The 15,336-nt window shown below is 43.1% G+C and overlaps 1 protein-coding gene and 1 pseudogene across 1 annotated transcript in view; one reads left to right on the top strand and one right to left on the bottom strand.

Moving 5' to 3' along the window:
• Window positions 1–7,251, bottom strand: part of Mphosph8 (M-phase phosphoprotein 8) — a 31,901-nt gene extending 24,650 nt beyond the window's left edge. The window contains exons 1-2 of the mRNA XM_021182004.1: window positions 6,932–7,251; window positions 2,702–2,857 (exon numbers count right to left, since the gene is read on the bottom strand). Of these exons, the coding sequence (XP_021037663.1) occupies window positions 2,702–2,857; window positions 6,932–7,153 (378 nt within the window). The 5' untranslated portion in view covers window positions 7,154–7,251. The remainder of the gene's footprint in view (window positions 1–2,701; window positions 2,858–6,931) is intronic.
• A 334-nt stretch (window positions 7,252–7,585) lies between these two features.
• Window positions 7,586–9,906, top strand: LOC110308958 (annotated as a pseudogene).
• The last annotated feature ends 5,430 nt before the right edge of the window (window positions 9,907–15,336 follow it).

Genomic DNA, 15,336 nt, shown 5'->3' with positions numbered 1-15,336 from the left:
TATCAATGGGCTCTAACTGAATTTTTTAATTATTTATTTTTATGTGTAAGCGTGAATGCAGGGGTCAGAGGATCAACTGACTTTTGTTCCTTTCACCAAGTGATAATGTCTGAGAATTAAACCCAGGTCATCAGGTATAACAAACAGCAAGCTCAGCCCTTCTTCTAGGGCTTCTAGGGCTTCTAGGGCTTCTTAAACTTGTTCTATGTAAGTTATATGGAACAAGCACACTAACAACATAGAAATCTTACCTATCTGGCTGATTTGTATTATATAATCTTAACTAGTTCATACTGAACTGTTTTCTTACTCTAAAAAGAAGCTCAAGAATAGGATATTTAACCAGGTATCGTGGTGCATGCCTTTTGCATGCCCTTAATCCCAGCACTCAGAGGCAGAGACAAGGGTTCTCTGAGTTCAAGGGCAGCTTGCTCTACAAAGCAAGTTCTAGGACAGCCAGGGCTGTACAGAAATCCAGTCTCAGAAATAAATATTTGTATAAACAACAACAAAAAACTTGAGCAAACTAATTTCATTACTCATTTTCCAAAACTGTCTTATAGCAAATAAATTAACAGAAAGGATGGAAAAATGTTTTCCTACAGTGTCACCAAGATTGAAAAGGTAAGAGAATGTGATAGCACTGGTGAGCAATTCAAACAAAAAGTCTTTTGCACCTATATGAACCTTTACATAATAATAACAAGAGCACAACAGATGCCCACACACATATGCCACACACAACCTGAAGTGGTTGGGACTTGAAGGTTTAGCTCTATTGTAAAATATCAGCTTAATATACAACACTGCCAAAAAACATAACAAAATGAGGAAAGGGGATTAAAAACTATTTAATTTTGCTAGGTGTGGTGGTTTGAGTATGCCTAGCCTAGAAGTGGCACTATTGGAGGTGTGGTCTTGTTCGAATAGGTTTGTCCCTGTGGGCGTGAGCGTGGGCTTTAAGACCCTCACCCTAACTGCCTGGAAGTGAGTTTCCTCATAGCAGCTTTCGGATAAAGATGTAGAACTCTCAGCTCCTCCTGTACCATGCCTGCCTGGATGCTGCCATGCTCCTGCCTTGATGATAATAGACTGAACCTCTGAACCTGTAAGCCAACCCCAATTAAATGTTGTCCTTTTTAAGACTTGGTCATGGTGTCTGCTCACAGTAGTTAAACCCTGACTAATACACTAGGTATACTATACTACCTGTAATTCCAACACTCAGGAGGCAAAGGCGGGAGAATCTTAAGTTCAAGGCTAGCTTGATCTACATGGTTCCAGACTAACCAGAGACACAGAGTAAAAACTCTGTCTCAAAACCAAAGCCAGGCATGGTAATGAAGACCTTTAATCTCAGCATTCAAAAAGCTGAGGCAGGTATCTCTGAGTTCCAAGCTAGCTTGAGTTCTAGGCCAGCCAGGGCTACCTTATGAGACTGTGTCAAGAAAGAATTATTTAGCTAGGCATTGGTGGCACATGCCTTTAATCCCAGCAGTAGGGAGACAGAGGCAGGCGGATTTCTTCTGAGTTCAAGGCCAGCCTGGTCTACAGAGTGAGTTCCAGGATAGCCAGGGCTACACAGAGAAACCTTGTCTCAGAAAAATAAACAAACAAACAAGAATTATTTAACTACAGAAAGATTAAATGAAGACAGGTTAATAACACAAATTTAAGTATGATATGAATCTTTGTGTTACCATCTAACAATACTATGAACTAGAACAAAATAAATAATTATGGCAATAATCTCCACACATAAAGAATAGTTGCTCACATCATTGGAAAATACAAAATTATGATTTCTGTCTGTGTGCTCCTTCACTTTTATGTTTCTCACCCCCACTCCTCAGAACAGCCCTGGAGCCTGAATCCAGGGCTTTGTATCACTGAGTATACCCCTACTCTTTGTCCTTGAGATAGGGTCCCATTATGCAGCCCTGGCAGACCTTCTTTCTCAGTAATCCTTCTGCCTAATTGTTCTGATTACTGGGATTACAAACATACCCCAACTTAATAGCCAACATTCATATCTGCTGAAATTTGAATGCTGAGATTAAAGGTCCATGTGTTAAAGGGTTGGTCCCTAGGGTAGCACTAACAAATAGGAGGAGGGGAAATCTTTCTTTTTTCCTAAGACAAGGTTTCTTTGTTACCCTTAGCCGTCCTAGAACTAGCTCTGTAAACCAGGCTGGCCTCAAACTCAGAGAGATCTGCCTGTTTTTGCCTCCCACCTCAGCTTGGTGGATCTTAGGGAGGAGAAGCTTAATAAGAAATTTTTAGTTCATTTGTGAAAACCTCCAAGAGGACTGGGGACCCTGGTTTCTTTTGTGCTTCCTGGCTTGTGAAAACAAGGAGCTTATAGTACTCTGGTGCCTCCCATCAGAGGCATCCAGAGGTAGACTAACTCCTTAGAACTATAAAACAAAATTAAAACTTATTTTTAAATTATGCTAGGTATTTCATTACAGTATAAGCTGACTAACAATATACAAACTATACTTGTCTGTCAAATAGAACCATAGGTTAGAAAACAAGAGTTGAACAAAATCACCAGAAGCAGTCTGTAAGCAAAATGGAATTCATAAAAGAAATGCTGGACACTGTATTTTTCATAAATTGTTTACTACACATACTCTGTATACATAAGATTATAAATAGCAAACCAAAAAAAAAAAAAGAGAGAGATAAAACTTGATACCTGAATATCTTTCCTGACTGCTTTAGCTTTGTTCTCAGCAAGTTTCTTCCTGAATTCAAGAAGAACTTCCTTACAGTCCTCCAGATGAACCTCAGGCTCCCAGGTATCATCTTCAGATGTATATCCTTTCCACCGAACTTTATAAAGATTCTTACCCTATAGCAGAGATTAAAAACAGACACATTACTGATTAAAATTTCAAACCCATTCAGCTGTGGAGAGCAAGAGAACTTGAAAACTGCATCAAAATGAGAATTAACATCAAACTGGAGTATGCCTGGTCACTGAGTTAGTTCCAAGACAACCAGCACTACACAGAAAAAAAATTGTCAGGCACCTGGGGCCCAAAACTTTAATCTCAGCACTTGAAGGGAAAGCAGGGTAGAAGCAAGTGGCTCTCTAAGGATAACCAGGGCTACACAGAGAAACCTTGTCTAAAAAACAAACAAACAAACAAAAAACTCCTCCACAAAAGACCAAGACTGATGTCTTTTTCTGATTATAAAGCAATGTGTACTCTTAAAATACAACAAAAACCTGGCAAGGCACTGGATGACATTTAGTAAATGGAGACTATTCTATCATATAAGCAACATTGTTTAGATTTTTTTTTTTTGCTTTCTTTTTTTTTAAGACAGGGTTTTTGCCTGTGTAAGCAACATGCCTGAGTGCTGGGATTAAAAGTGTGCAACACGGGGCTGGTGAGATGGCTCAGTGGTTTAAGAGCGCCGACTGCTCTTCCAAAGGTCCAGAGTTCAAATCCCAGCAACCACATGGTGGCTCACAACCATCCGTAACAAAATCTGATGCCCTCTTCTGGAGTGTCTGAAGACAGCTACAGTGTACTTACATATAATAAATAAATAAATCTTTAAAAAAAAAAGTGTGCAACACGTAGCTTGTTTAGATTTTTTTAAAAAGTAAAGCAACGGTACACTTGTACTTCTCTGACAATGTTATTCTCAAGCAGAGGTGAAATTTAAAGGGGGCCGGAGAGCAGCACAATGCTTAGCAGGGCAAGGAGCTTCCGGCATAAACCTGACAACCTGAGAGGTAAGAGCCCCAGATACCACACTGAAAGACAGGACTGACAAAATGGCACCTGGGGGCAAGAGACATACATAGCTTAACAGTTAAGAGCCCTTTTGGATGCCAGCACCATGAGGCAGCTCACTACCAGCTGCAGCTTCAGAGGAGATCCACCTCTTCTGGTCTCCAAAGCCACAAACACATACAAATAAATAATAAATCTTTAAAAATAAAATCAAGTATGCTGCTGGGTATGGTGTTACACAGCTACAGTCCTTTGAGGAAAAGTAGATTAGACAGCTGTGGAATCCGAGGCAAGCCTATGCTTTATAGCAAGTTTCAGGCAATCCTGAGCTACACTGTGAGAACTGTCTCAAAACAACAACAACCACCACCAACCCCAAACACATGTACTTACTGCTCTTGAAGAGGACCTGGACCTGGGTTTGATTCCCAGTGCCTACATGGAGGCTCACAATACCTGCACTTCCAGTCCTAGGGGACCTGACCTAAGTCCAAGGCACACATGTGGTGCACATGTACATAAAATAAAAATCTAAAGGGAAAAAAATACACATGCATATATAAAGTAGGCACACGGTTCAAACAATGCTTCATGAATGGTTCATGAAATGCTTTACAAAATGCCATACGTTACCTGAATATCTACTTTCAATAGCTTAGTTAATCTTTACAATAGCCTATGGAGTAGATACTATTACTTATTCTAGTTTAATCTGAAAACTGTAGATGGAATAATTAGTCAAAAATCACAGAGGTAATCAGTAGCTCAGCTGAAACTCACAGGAGAGATCTATTCACAGGAGAGAGTGCTGGTATTAAAGGAGTATGCCACTCCACCAAGCTTGGCTTTTTTAAAAAAAATATGTATTTTTCTTTAAGATATGGAGGTCATGAATTTGAAAGACAGCAAGGAGGGGTATACAGGAGGGTTTGGAGGGAGAAAAGGACTTCAGAAGCTGGAGCAATCATTAAAGCTGCTTACTGCTCTTAGAGAAGACCCTAGTTTGATTCTCAGAATACACTTCTAGCCATTCACAAGTGCAGGCTTGTGTGGATATAGGTGTGCCACTGCTGCTGGTAGACCTTAGAGGATAAACTCAGTCTTGAACTTGTCTTTCACCTTGAGACAGGGTCTGTGGTTGTTTAACACAGCACAATAAGATAATACAGCAGGTAATTCTCCTGTCTCATCTCCCAACAGGAACACCAGGTTCACAAACTGGCAGCCAACTTTACATGGACTCTGGGGATTTGAATTCTGGCCCTACCTCTCTAGCTCCATAATAATGACAGTGAGTTTCAATTATTTAACTCTCCCTTGAAATGAAATTTTTCCAGTGTCAGTAACTGCAGGAAGGTCTCAGGCTCTAAGTCAGCCCGGACTTCTAAGACCCTACCTCAAAAAGCAGGGAGTGACCAAGTTGGGTATGCAGATGCAGAGGGAGCCTGGAGCCATTGTCTCTGTGGCTAAGAGGATTTAGGATCCATTCCCAGTACCCATGTGGCAGCTCACAACTATTTGCAATTTCAGTTCCAGGAGAACAAATGCTCTCTTCTTGGCTCACAAATGTGATGCACAGACAGACATAAAAAAGGCTGAACAACCATATACATAAAAATAACAATATAGGCTAGAAGTTCTTCTTTAAAAAGAAAAAAAAAAAAAAAAAAAAAAAAANAACTATTTGCAATTTCAGTTCCAGGAGAACAAATGCTCTCTTCTTGGCTCACAAATGTGATGCACAGACAGACATAAAAAAGGCTGAACAACCATGTGCATAAAAATAGCAATATAGGCAAGAAGTTGTAATTTAAAAAGAGAAAAAAAAAAAAAAAAAAAAAAAAAAAAAAACAAAACCCTACCATCAGGCCAGGCAGTGGTGGTCTTTAATCCCAGCATCCAGGAGGCAGATGCAGGCACATTTTTGAGTTTTAAGGCCAGCCTGGTTTAAACAGAGAAACCCTGTCTCAAAAACAAAACAAAGCAAAACAGGAGTTCTCAGAGAAAAGCACCACTTTAAAGAAATCTCTACCATCAAGCCAACATGGCACAGGGTAAACAGCAGTCCATTAAAAAAAAAGTTTGCCAATGGATTAAAAATTAACAGATGAAAGTATGCATATGGCAGATAACAAATGACAGAAAATACAACAGAAACAAACCATCGTATAGGCACGATTCCTATCTCCAGCGCTTATCTTCTCATTTCTCCAAATTCCCATTTCGTTTACTCATTCAATAATCCCGCAGCCGTGAGATAGATCTCTGTGGTAAAGCTCTTGCCTAGCATTCATGAAACCCTGGGTCCAGTACACGGTATCAGATAACGGCAACAACAAAATCTGCCTATGCTGTTACTGGACTAAGTGTCCGTGATTCAAGCATTATTATAAACCACATCCCCTGATTAAAAGAGCCCACAATCTAGAGCAGAAAAGACAAACACCGAGATAAAAGCCAATGACTTAAATAGAGGTAAGAGCGTAAGGACAGAACTGAGAAAGCACCTTTTTCTGCAGAGCTCGGGTAAGGGAAGAGAGGGGAGAAAAGGTATCACAAACAGATGGATCCCAAGCCTTGGAAATACAGACTAAGAATTTCTCCCGGGGACGACAATCGCAGCAAGGAGGATGTTAAGTGTTCAAGCACGAGATGTGCGAAGATTTTCCTTTCAAGCTTACTCTAAATCTCTTGCGTTACACTCATAAAACGCGCAGAAAAGGGACACTTTGGGTTGGGAAACCTTTACTGTCCCGGGCACTCGGTGTGAATGGGATTTCCTGAATTTAAGCCAAGGAACATTTTCTACTTTTAGAAAACATTGGGACAACGGTGTAGAGAATCCTCCAGTCCTTCCTAACGGAAAGCCATGGCCCTAACCGTATACCCGAATGCTGAAGGCCACACAAGACTCCCACCAGCTGCCTTGCATCCTACGATTCTCAACATTCCATGTCACCGCTTCGTCTCTTCTGCCAAAACAACACTTAGAACTTCCCTACGCATCCATCCTCCACCCACTGCGGCCAGGGTCCTCTCCAGGATGTCAGTCTGCGCTTACGGACCGCCACCGTCCTCCTAGGCTGTTCCAGGCTGTTTGGCGTCCCACTCGGATTCTCCCAACCCGCCGTCCCCGCCCCGGAGACTCCCTGTCCGGCCGCTCAGCCCCCACATACTCCCTCGCACTTCATGTCCAGGATCCTCTCCACCTCGAAAACGTCCTCCCCATCCTCCTCGCTGTCCCCAACGGCCACCGTTCCTTTGGTGGCCGCGTCCTTCTCTTCGTCCCCTGCTCCAACTCCTTCGGACTCGGGAGACCGGCCAACGCTGTCGGGAACTGACATAACTAGCGCGGCTGCACTCGTGCTCTCCTCAGCCGCCACCGCTGGCGCCGCCATCACGGACGCAGTGCAAAACCAACGCGAAAAACCGCCGGCGACCCACAGCGGGACAGCACCGCGCGCCTGCCGCTCCGCCCTAATCCGCTCCAGCGGCGTGACTCGACCGTGAGGCAAGCCAGCCAATTGTGGGCGCCGAGCTCTGGATTGACACACAGAACGGCCAATCACGCAAAGGCGCGCTCCCCGGCTCCCTGGGGAGTTCACGGGAAGTGGATGGGCGGGTCGATGGACTCTGAGGAAGAACGCTGCCTCAGGGAAGAGCGGAAGGGCTCCCCCCGGGGAGACTGCGAAGGGCGGTCCTAGCACCTCACCTCCCAAACGCCGGGGACGCCCGCTGCGTGAGGAGGCCTGTTGTTTGGATTGTCGGAGGGGGACCATGAGGATTCTGGGAAAGGGACCCCCAGTGTTAACGAGACCCGCCTGTGCGGAATGGCTGCCCAGGAATCCTTTCGTATGGTTTTGGCTGGCTTATATGGCGTCAGTGGTCCAATCAATTACATATAGCTTATAGGGATATTTCATTTTAGTGAGTAGCGTTTAAAGATAGAGAATAGGGACCCGGAGGTGGTTCAGCAGATTACGGCCCTGGTCGCCAAATATGAGGATCTGAGTTTAATTTCCAAGGACACACATAGCGAGAGAATGCCCCCAATATGTATTCTCTTCTGTCAGGAGAATGCACGCGCGAGCACACACACACACACACACACACACACACACACACACGAGAAGATGGCCTGTCCAGTAACTCAAGCATGTAATTCCAGCACTGAAGAGGCTGAGACTGGAGGATTTTGAAGAATTTAAGGCCAATCTATACAGCAAGACACTGTATCAAGTAATTTATGGGATTTACTTGTTGGGCTTTGAAAGTAGTTCAGTGATAGGGCGTTTTGTCTGGCAGGTGAAGGTTGGAGGCTTGGTTCTAGCAGCTGAGTAAAAGTTGGTTCTCTCCGAAAGATAGAGCCCAGGTTGCCTGGCTTGGCCCCATTTGGATCGTTCACACCTGATAAACCAAGCCAAAACCACCTATGTGTTCCCAAGTTACCTTGCTGCTTATTGAATTGAAAATATCAGAAGCAGGTGCGGGGTTGATGCAAGAGAAACGAGTAATATTGATGCTACAAAGGATTCACTAAGAAGCTTGCCTGCGATATGATTGGAAGAGAATTACCAGGCTTATTACAAACTCTAGGAAAGACATTTTTGTGCCAACATTGAAGTTTTGGGTTGCTGAGAAAGTTTCTGTTAATGTTTGTGCACTAAGATTGACCTCCAATTAGACTCCATTTCCACAACAAAAGAAGACAACCCTAACTTACAACAAGCCATTAAGCCTATCCACCTTATTAAAAAAAAAAAAAAAAAAAAAAAAAAGCCTCTAAGGGGCAGCTCAATGGCTGAGCCCCAAGTCACACCTATCATTAAGTCCTAGTCTGCCATTAAATCCCCTGTGCCCTTGTGAGGAAAAGCCTAACTCTGCTGGTAGGTAGGCAAGAGGAGCCTGGATAACAACTATTTGAAAAGAACAACACTGGTGTATATGCTTAGAAATAATTCTGACAATATCTTCGCTGTGTACCTCTTGTATCTGCCTGAGTGACTACACTTTCAGTCTCCTGTCTCTATTAAAATTGTTCCAAGAGTAACCTGCATCTGGGACCTGAAAGAGATTTCAGAATAATAGCTTATGTGGAATGTATAAGCCGAAAATGAGTGTAAGTTAGTAAAAATCTGTTCACAACTAGCTCCTCTTTGACCATTATCCAGAGCCAGATTTATGGTATTATTAAAGAGCTCTCTCCTTTATTAATCTAAGTGTGTGGAGTAAGTTTTCACCAGAGAGACATACTAACTTTAAAACAGGTCACATTCCTATAACCCCAGCCTTCCAAAGGCTGAGGCAGGAGAGTGAAGCCTTCAAAGCCAGACTGGTTTAAAAAACACCTTTAGATAGATTAATACATAGATATCAGATATAGATGGAAGACAACATAGACATATCAACATACATCAGAGAATGATATAACGAAGTTATTTGTGCAGATTATGAATAAGTGACAATTGTTCTATGTGCATACAATACTGCTAGGAAACGTCACTTAAGAAAATATTTTTCTGACGTTACTTCCAGCCTCCCTCTAGCCTCTTGTGTCCCCAAAGTGTGTGCCTTATCTCAGCTGGTCTGCCAGAGACCCCCTGAGTACAAACTGAGGTACCCCACACAGGCCCCATTTCCACTCCAATAAGATGAAAGAAATGCTGTGAACCAGCAAAAATTCAAACTGCAGGCACACATGCCTGTTGGTGGAAAAGAAGCTTTTCGAAGAAAGAAGGAGATATTTCACAGAACAGCATGGCAGATGATAAAAAACTGCAGTTCTCCTTAGAGAAGTTAGGGGTAAACAATATCTCTGGTGTGAAGAGGTGAACATGTTTACAAACCAAGGAACAGTGATTCATTTTAACAACCCTAAAGTTGAGGCATTTCTGGCACTTTCACCATTACAGGCCATGCTGAGACAGAGCGGCTGACAGAAATGCTTGCCAGCATCCTAAACCAGCTGGGTGCAGACGGTCTGACTAGTTTAAGGAGACCGGCTGAAGTTCTGCCCAAACAGTCTGTGGATGGAAAAGCACCACTTGCTCCTGGAGAAAAGAAGGAGGAAGGGGACGGGGAGGGGGAGGGGGAGGAAGTTCCAGCTCTGGTGGAGAATTTTGATGAGGCTTCCAAGAACGAGGCACACTGAATTGAAGCAACTTCAGGAGAAGGTGACTTGCAGAAGTTGCTGAAGCTGTTATTTTATATCATGACTGCCTCTTAAAATTCTTTTGTTTATGGATCTAATAAAGTCTATATCTCTAATATTTTTAAGTCCCAAGGCTCCTGGACACTGCAGCTCTTTTTCAGCTTTTTCTTATGCCTAATTCATTCTTTGCAGAAAATTAAGCTGAAAAACCCTGAGAATAGAATTTGTAAAGGTTAATTAAAATAAAAAAAGAAAATATTTTTCTTGCTTTGAATTTCAAGTCAGTAACAAGTCTGTGGTAGGGAACTTTTTGTTTTCTGGCAATGTATTAAGATATCTCTTAGATTCAAAGAGACTGGAACTTTTGCTGGATCTCACACTAGAGTTAATACTCTGATGATCTCTTCTGGCCTCCAAGGGTACCAGACCACACACATGTATGGTCACATGGACATACATGCAGGCAAAACATAATAACATGAAACTCATAAAAGGAAAGGTGAGCAGGGGCTGACAAATCCAGAATATGAACAATTAGTTAACGTTGTTTCTTCACATCACAAGACAGAAATGAAAGAGACTTGCAGATTTATAAAAACATGGCAACATGCTTATTTACTTGTTTGGAAACAGGGTCTTGCTATGTAGCTCAGGCTGGCCTGGAACAACTTACTTCATAACCTAGCCAGCTTCAAACGCATAGCTATCCTCCTGCCTTTAGTTTCCAAATGCTAGGACTATAAGTATTTACTACTGTGCCTTGTCTTTGTTTGGGGTCTTCAAGTTGTAAATAAATATTTGTCTTTGTCCCGACCTGTGGGACAGTCAGCAGAGACTGGGGGGCACCTGGAAGAGAATGGGGACACAAGAGACACGAAGAATGGACAGCAAGCCAGGAGGTCTGGTCAAGCTGACAAATGTTTATTGTTCCCACACAGGTTATACTCATAGAAGCAGGATATGGAGTAAGGGGGTTGAAGGGGGGCCACTTTGTTTCTGGGGGAATGCACCTATTCCCAAGAGCAGGATATTGGCTGGGTAAAAAGTTCAGCAGGAAGAATAGAACAGAATGGGTTGCTAGGTACCTGTCCACAAGATCTATAGCTATTTGTTCTTAACTATGCCAGTACTTTCCCACAGAGGCCAAGACTTTGTGCCAGTAAGCACTTACGGCTGAAAGGCAGTTAATGTTCAAACAAGGTTTCTCCCAACATGTCTTAGATAACACTCTAATAAAATGAGTATGAACACTACAAATAAATTTCATTATTATTATTATTAGTAGTAGTAGTAGTAATAGTAGTAGTGGTGGTGGTAGTGGTAGTAGTAGTAGTAAATATTATTATTGTGGGCGTGTCCATGATATGTGTGAGGCCAGAAGACAGCTTTGTGGAGCCACTTCTTCATTCCATCCTCATGTGGGTTCTGGAGAGGAACACAAGTCTACAGGCTTTCTTGCTCAGTGTCTACTTACTGAGCTATCTTACTGCCTGTGCAATTCTTCCATTCGTCCATATCCAAATCTTCAGGCAGGGAAGAGCCCAAGCCTCATTTCTGCAGCATGCTCCTATTGCATCTATGTGCTGATGGCTCTGCCCCTTGTGTTGGTATCTTGGTCACAAGGATGATCAAAGAAAGAGGGTGACTGCAGGATGAACCACAGTCTTGCAGGCACCCGAGAGGTCCAGCCTCTGACGGACTGAACCTCAAACAGCTGTGCAGAAGGGTATTTATTGATTGTCAAAAGTTATTTTTAGAGTAAAACAAGTTCCTCATACCAAAACCAAGATCTGATCTCCGAGTTCCTTGAAGGAATTCCTCACGCTTGCAATCTCAGTTCTTACTGTGCATTCTTTGCAGTACTCAGGAACACAAGACATTCCATGTTTGCCAGGACCATCTTGTAACTAAAGCCATGCAAAGGCTGTAAAGCTCCCTCAGGGGGGAAAAAAAACCCTATAAATCACAGAAAACAATCACTGTTTGTGTCTACAATGATTTCTGCAAGGTCTAAGTACTTCTAAGACACAACTACTTCCTTCTGTGTTTACTCTAGATACGATGACTCTACTCATTTTTTTCCCTCTACACTCCGGAATGGCTCCCCTGTCCTAATAAATGACAGCTTGCATAGCTTGGGGACCGGTGACTTGGGAAGTGCTTCCCACTTCCTTATTTGCTGTAAATAAAATTTCCTCTGAATATTTGTTGTTGGTGGTTTGTTCCTTTTAGATTCCCAACAAAAGGGAGTCCAATTCTGCCAGGACAGATTATTCCAGCAGAAATCACTGAAAAGGGAGACAAGGGTTGCAGTGAGAACCGAGATCCTGTACTGCGTAAACGAGACGTAAACAAGAGGAAGGGCTTCAGGTGTATATTGGTGAAGAGAACAGGGAGAAGTTTGAATGCCCACAAGACAGGATTTATGTTTTGAAGTGCTTTATACACAAGAGCTTTATACAAAGGGCTGGAGCAATGGCCTGAAGTGGGAGTTCGGCTAACTTCTCCTTTGGATGACAAATGCCTCAGGGAAACTATTAAAAGCAAAAAGGTTGAGTCAGGTGGTAGTGGCCCATACTTTTAATCCCAGCACTTGGGAGGCAGAGGCAGGCGGATTTCTGAGTTTGAGGCCAGCCTGGTCTACAGAGCGAGTTCTAGGACAGCCAAGGCTACAAGGAAAAACAGAAAAAGGGTTGGAAGCTGGGCGTGGTGGCGCACGCCTTTAATCCCAGCACTNGGGAGGCAGAGGCAGGCGGATTTCTGAGTTTGAGGCCAGCCTGGTCTACAAAGTGAGTGCCAGGACAGCCAGGGCTACACAGAGAAACCCTGTCTCGAAAAACCAAAAAAAAAAAAAAAAAAAAAAAAAAAAAAAAAAAAAAAAAAAAAAAGGAAAAAGGGTTGGAGAAATGGCTCAGTGGTTCCAGAGGTCTTGAACTCAATTCCCAGCAACCACATGGTGGCTCACAACCATCTGTAATGGGATCCAATCGATGCCCTCCTCTGATGTGCAGGAAGACATCTCACTCACATACATAAAAATAAATAAAATTTTTAAGAAAGAAAAAAGGTTTTATTTTGGCCCATTATTTAAGAAATTTCCAATTATGTCTAGTAATTTCTCTTTTGTTATTCTTTACCTTTTAGGCCCTTTCCTATAGTAAGAGTTCTGGAATTTTGGGTTCTTTTAAAAAACACAGAAATATTATATTTTTCGTTTTAATCTCAGGTGTGGGATATGGGGCTGCTTTGCAGCAGCTGACCATGGTTTACTTTAGTGGAGGCACGGTTTTGCCAGTTGCAGCTAGTTTCTGTGATTGGGTGACATTTGGAATCCTGGAAAATTTTCAGAGGGGACATAAATGCTAGAGCTCTGATAGGCAGGATTCATGATTGGAGATTGGTTGTTCAGGTGGCTGGTTTCACTTTGTTAGTAGTCATGCTCAAAGAGGAAACCGAGGGAAAGAAATCAGATGAGGGATTTCTCTCTTTCTCTCCTCTAAACTTATTTCCTATCTAATGATAGGGGATGAAGCCAGGGCGATAAAGGGCAAAAAAGAAGAACCTACAAAGTAGTAAAGAACAGCTACAAGCAAAGAAGAAACAAGAAGAAAGAAATTCCATTCAAGGATCTCTCTCTCTCTCTCTCTCTCTCTCTGACTCTTTCTCCCTCCCTCTCCCCTTTCTCACTTCTCTCCTTTCTCTCCTATCCAATGATAGAGGATGATATGGGAAGGGGGGATAACAGGTAGAAAAAAGAGCTCATAAAGTAGCAAAGGCCACTCCCTCCCTCCCTCCCCATAGAGTGGGTGAGGGTGAGGGGAGAGGGAAACCTGATCTGGTATTGGGAGAAGGAAAAGGACTAAAGAAAGCCCCTAGGGCCAGCAGAAAGATTGTAAACAGGCAATCTCAGGAAATAAGAGGTTGGGGGACGCACCAGAGACCTGGGAGGTGAGAGACTCCCAGGACTCAAAGGGAGGGACCTTCGATGAAACAGTAGGGAGAGGGAATTTATAGAGCCCACCTCCAGCAGGAAGACAGGACATCAAGTGAGGGATGGGGTTGCCATTCCACAGTCACATCTCTGACCCATAATTGTTCCTGTCTGAAAGAATTATAGGGATGGAAATGGAGAGGAGCCTGAGGAAAAGAAGGTCCAGCGACAGGCCCAAAGTGGGATCCAGCTCAAGGGGAGGTCCCAAGGCCTGACACTATTACTGAGGCTATGGAGCACTCACAAAAAGGGACCTATCATGACTGCCCTCCAAAAGACCCAACAAGCAGCTGAAAGAATCAGATGCAGATATTTGCACCCAACCAATGGACAGAAGCAGCTGACCCCTGTTGTTGAATTAGGGAAGTCTGAAAGAAGCTGAGGAGAAGGGCGATACTGTAGGAGGACCAGCAGTTTCACTTAATCTGGACCCCCGAGATCTCTCAAACACCAGACCACCAGACAGCATACATCACCTGATATGAGGCCCCCAACACACAGACAGTAGAGGACTTCCAGGTCTATGTTCAACCAAAGATGAAGCACCTAGCCCTCAAGAGACTGGAGGCCCCAGGGAGTTTAGAGTCAGGTGGCAGGGGCATCCTGTTTGGAGACAGGGTGGGGTGGGGAGGAGGTGTGTTATGTGGAGCAATCGGAGGGTGGATGGGGTGGCGGGGAATGGAATATGAAGTGTAAAAAATAAATTAAAAATTAAATTAAAAATTTAAAAAAGCAGCAAAGGCCAGCTACCCTTTCTACTGGAGAGAGAGCGCAGAATTCTGTTTCAAGCTACTCTAAATGATTCCTATGGGATGGTTCTGCCATCAACTTGATACAGATTTGCTCCATCTGGTTTTCTGTTTTAAGTGATAGTTTTAATTTGATTTACAAGTTTGTTCATGGGGCTGGAGAGATGGCTCAGTGGTTGAGAGTACTGACTGCTCTTCCAGAGGTCCTGAGTTCAATTCCCAGCAATGACATGGTAGCTCACAACCATCTATAATGGGATCTGGTGACCTCTTTGGTGTGTATATGAGAGCGACAGGGTACTCATATATATAAAATAAATAATTCTTTTAAAAATTTAAAAAAAAGTTTGTTCATGCTGGGCGTGGTGGTGCACACCTTTAATCCCAGCACTCGGGAGGCAGAGGCAGGTGGATTTCTGAGTTCGAGGCCAGCCTGGTCTACAGAGTGAGTTCCAGGACAGCCAGGGCTATACAGAGAAACCGTGTCTCGAAAAAAACCAAAAAAAAAAAAAAAGTTTGTTCATTATGATGTCAAATATTTCCATACTTCAAAGTCAAAGCTGGGAAACAGTACACCTTGGAAACCTTTCTTCTCGTCACTCTGGGAGGCAGGGAAGCCAAATATGGTTCAGTCCATGGTGAGACAAACATTATAGCAGAAAGCCTGGGGCTAGGGAATTGGCTTTACCT

Source organism: Mus caroli, chromosome 14 (assembly GCF_900094665.2).
Source record: "Mus caroli chromosome 14, CAROLI_EIJ_v1.1, whole genome shotgun sequence".
Classification (NCBI taxonomy): domain Eukaryota; kingdom Metazoa; phylum Chordata; class Mammalia; order Rodentia; family Muridae; genus Mus; species Mus caroli.
The sequence above is the reverse complement of the archived record's forward strand: the minus strand, read 5'-3'. Positions and strand labels throughout refer to the sequence as shown.